Source organism: Notothenia coriiceps, unplaced genomic scaffold (genome assembly GCF_000735185.1).
Source record: "Notothenia coriiceps isolate Sejong01 unplaced genomic scaffold, NC01 NC01_scaffold00004757, whole genome shotgun sequence".
Classification (NCBI taxonomy): Eukaryota; Metazoa; Chordata; class Actinopteri; order Perciformes; family Nototheniidae; genus Notothenia; species Notothenia coriiceps.
Genome location: NW_011337458.1, coordinates 1 through 4,560, shown reverse-complemented (window position 1 = coordinate 4,560; position 4,560 = coordinate 1). Strand labels below are relative to the sequence as shown.

Here is a 4,560-nt window from a genome sequence, read left to right as displayed (position 1 = left end):
AACTTTCTGTCATCTCAGGCCTTAATAACATCCTCTGAATGTTGCAGTTAAAACGTTTTGTCTTAGTTAACCTTAAACCTTATATAAATAAATCCTAAAAAGGTTCTTTGAACACCAGATTAAAACGTTTCTTTAAAACCTTATTAGAACCTGTAGGTAACGTTAGCCAAAGTTGTGTCAGAACGTTCCCCGCTAGCTGGGACATGATCGACTTATCTATGATGATCTGTTTGTCTGTTTGTCCAAACAACAACAATTAACCAGTTTATAAGAGTTGAAGGGAAACATTAGCAGGGACGAGATGCAAATAGACACATTTGTAATTTTCCAAGAGGAATATACACATGTCTAATTAAAGTATTGATTATTTCAGGTAGCAACAATGGCAGTTGTTAAAAATCTGCTTTTGGAAACTCTGAATGATTTGAAAAACGAGGATCTTCAGAATTTCAAGCAGACCCTGGATTTAATTGTCGACAAGAAGAAGCCAAGATATTTTCCATTGATTTGGAGTCCCTCAGCAGGCAGAGCACAAACAGTGGAACAGATGATGGAGATCTTCGGCCAACAGTGTCTCGAGATAACCGTGGAGGTTTTGAAGGACATTAACAGGACTGATCTGAGGCAGAGGTTGACAAAGCCCTGCTTCGAACTCAAAGGTAACACAAAGAAGAAAGAAATAACCTTGCATCCCATAAACAATATTTTCATAAACGTTTCATCCAATACATTTTATATTTCATTATAAAAAAGAATTTGGTGTCATCAATGTGAAATATAAAAAAGTAATTGGGACAGGGTTAAATTCAAACAATTAAATGATCAAAAGGCACATTGTCTCAACTAAACATCTTGTGTTTAAATGCTTAAGACTGTGACTTTTTGATTGATGTACATTCATTTTTTTTCTTTTAAAGTAAGTGGGCCTTCTTAAAGTTTAATATTTCATATTTTCTTATGTTAAATACGTTTTCAATCTTCCAAGTAATTTTAAATATATTTTCTCTCTTCAGAGATGTACTCTGTGGATGAACATCGACCTGCACAGTCCGAGGGAGTGAGTCTGACTTTACACATCACAGCTTTCATTCAATAGATGCAAGTTGTTAACCATATCCATCTTGAACATAACAATTATGATGTAAACCAAACAATTTTTAAGGTTGATCTCTTCTGTCAAAATGATTTTTCTTCCGCTGATGTTCTGATCAAATTAGCAGACTTCAGTCTGAACACTCATATCAAAGTTTGCATTTGTGAAGAAAAATGCAAAACATATTATATAGAACAGATGTTAGTGTGTCTTTGACTTGAGAGATCTTGTCAAAATTGTAGGAAACCCACTTGTCTGAAACACTGACTGACTAAATGAAAACAAAGTAATATTTATTTCCATAGAGAAACAACACATTTTCTTAAACATCTGTTTATTTGTTCAGGCTCAAATTGCAGCAGTGAAACCAATCCTTTTTAAAGCTCTTGTGTTTATGAGTGACGATGAGCTGCACAGATTTCAGTGGTATCTGCAGTTCACGTACTTCCAGAAGAGAATATCCTGCATCTTTCATGGATATTCAAATTGGGCAGAAAGTGCACTCCAGCTAGTGGATCAGATGGTGGAGACCTGTGGTCCGCAGTCTGTGGAGGTGACCAGGGAGGTTTTAATGGACCTGGACAGAACTGATCTAGTGGAGAGATTATCAAAGCCTATCTTAAGACCCAAAGGTAAGAGAATCTTTGGGAAATGTACATTAGTGCAAAATTGTCCATAGCAGTGTAAAAAGTGGTAATTTGAGCCAACAAACACTATTCCACCGCAGCATTATCTAACTTTCTTCTACCTGTTTAGCGCTGGAGCACTTGAGGTTCGAGACCCTGAAAGGTTCTCGAACCAGCCACCTCCGAGCCCACCTGCAGCCCTTAGGGGTGGAGTACTCAAAATCCAAGGGCTCTCCCATCGACCTACTTCATCATCAAGCTACCTCATCGTTACTCGGCCCACCTCCCAAGCGCCTAAAGTCCTCCTCCATGAGATTCCCCTACCTGGGCAGCTCCCTGCTGGCTCTGCAGCCCAGTGAGTGTTGTTTTTCATGAGATATGGTATAATACTTAACTTAAAGTGGGCTTTACATGTCAGAATTAGATCCGTCATGATCTTGTTCTCTGTTTTATTTAGTAAAAGCACCTATAGCGACAGCAGGAAACAAACAAAGTCGCTGAGAGGCTGAGGCCGGGCCTGTTTGCTTATGACATGCTAAAAAAAGTACTTGCTGAGATAAAAAATTGAAGTGAATAATAATGTAGTTTAATGTAAAAATAGATGATCAATTTTCCGTAGAAATAGACATTGTTATAATAATCAAAGCAATCCTTAAACTTGCGGTCAACCAAAAATACAACAACCCTGTGTCACCCTCTCTTCCACACACACACGTACACACCTCACACAGGTGAACAGGATTAAAATTCCCCTGAGTGCCACCCATATCCATGTGACCCAAAGCAACCAACCCATAGCGATTAAATAAATATCTTATAATAATACAAACCATTACCCAAATATAAACTAGTACAAAACAAATGTATTAAAACAAAATGCATTACTTTGTACGTCTCATGTCTCCTACAGCACCCTTGAGTCATGTCTACAAGATTTATGGGACAATACCTAACATAAAGTGGGCTTCACATGTCAGAATTTGATCCGTAATGATTTTGTCATTCTATTGTTTTATTCTGTAAAAACACTCTTCTTGTGTCATTTCTGGTTTCCCTTCTTTTTGTGCCCTGCCCTGATTCTATCCACCTTTGTGTGATTACCCTGCAGCCCTTTGCTGTGTCTCAATTGGCGTACTTCTGTACTTACATCTGCTACTTTGAGCATATAAGTGTGTCCCAAATGTGAACAGTGGGGAGCTCATGGCACAGTGAGTGTTGTTTTACAGGATTTATGGGACAAAACTTAATGGTCAAAAAGCACTTAAAGATCGCCATATTTTCTACGTAGTGGAAGTCGCTGGACCAGCCGCTGTTGCTTCAGTGAACATTAGTTATATTTAGGGCCCGAGCACGGATGTGCTAGGACCCGACGGCGTCCTAGCACGAAGTGCGAGGAAACCTATTGTTATTGGTGGAATTATTATTATAGTGCTGGCGTTTCCTGTTTTTGAGGCCTTTAGGACGCTTAAAAAGTTGTATAAATTTGCACAGACGCCAGGACCCGTAAAAATTGCAACATTCTGGAGTCAATGTGTTAAAATATTGCAACGTGCTCACTAGCGCCACCTATCAAAATCCCATTTCGGAATAAATGTACATAGTCGCACCTTAACTCCGAATGACCATTTGAATGAATTTCATTTTGGACTATAGGGGGCGCCAAAAACACCACCAATTTATAACTCAAGAGCGGATGGACTAATATATATATATATTTTTTTACACACACTCTCGGGGTGACTACGAACTCAGATTTAAAGTGTCGCAACAAATTCCGAATGTGGGCGTGGCCTAAACATTTTTTTTAAATTGCGATAGCATAAAATGAGCTTCGGACGCAAAACTTGGGACACACGTCAGAGCCCACAACCTTTTCGAGAATGTAAAAAAAAACGTAATTTTTCAAAAAAACTGCTCACTAGCGCCCCCTATTGTGTGGTAGTCACATAAAGTTTCTCAGAACTTCACGAATTTTGGCACAGACATTCCTCATGAAATTGCGGACATATTTGTATAAAGATTCCATTAGCCCCGCCTCCCAGGAAGTCGGCCATTTTGAAAAATGTGCGTTTTTCATGCATTTTAAGCACATTCTTGCGAACTCCTCCTAGGGGAATGATCGGAAAAATTCCAATCCAGGACACGTTCAGCGGCTATCCAATATCATGCTAAATTGAGAAGAACATTTTTGAAAGCTCAATCGTGGAGGTCGTTAGCTAACGGAGAATGTTCCATTTTTGACGATTTACATGTCGCAAATTACTCCAAACTACTCGGATATAGTTATTCCGATATTCACGAAACGCTGTATACACATTGCTCTTATGATTGCGGACATATTTCAAATTGGCTTTTATTAGCCCCGCCCCCGAGAAAGTTGGCCATTTTGAAAAAGTGCGTTTTTCAGCCATTTTAAGCACATTCTTGCAAACTCCTCCTAGGGGAATGATCGGAAAAATTCCAATGCTGAACAAGTTCAGCCCATATCCAATGTGATGCTAAATTGCGAAGGAATAGTTGATCGCTCAAACGAGGACTTCGTAAGCGAACGGAGAACTTTCCATTTTTTACGATTTACATGTCACAAATTACTCCAAATGACTCCAAACTACTCGCGTATAGTTTTTCCAATATTCACAAACGCTGTATACAAATTTCTCTTATGATTGCGGACATATTTCAAATTGGCTTTTATTAGCCCCGCCCCCGACAAAGTCGGCCATTTTCAAAAATGTTCGTTTTTCATGCATTTTAAGCACGTTCTTGCCAACTCCTCCTAGGGGAATGATCGGAGAAATCTCACTCCAGGACACCTTCAGCCCCTATCCAATATGATGCTGA

The 4,560-nt window shown here is 39.1% G+C and overlaps 1 protein-coding gene across 1 annotated transcript; it reads left to right on the top strand.

The window, feature by feature from the left end:
* Positions 1-340: 340 nt before the first annotated feature.
* On the top strand, positions 341-2,074 carry LOC104942536 (uncharacterized; the record flags this gene model as incomplete). Its single annotated transcript, XM_010767763.1, has 4 exons — positions 341-659; positions 1,014-1,057; positions 1,440-1,725; positions 1,850-2,074. Coding segments are annotated over exons 1-4 (832 nt in total), but the record flags the coding sequence as incomplete, so codon positions are not given.
* Between the last annotated feature and the right edge of the window lie 2,486 nt (positions 2,075-4,560).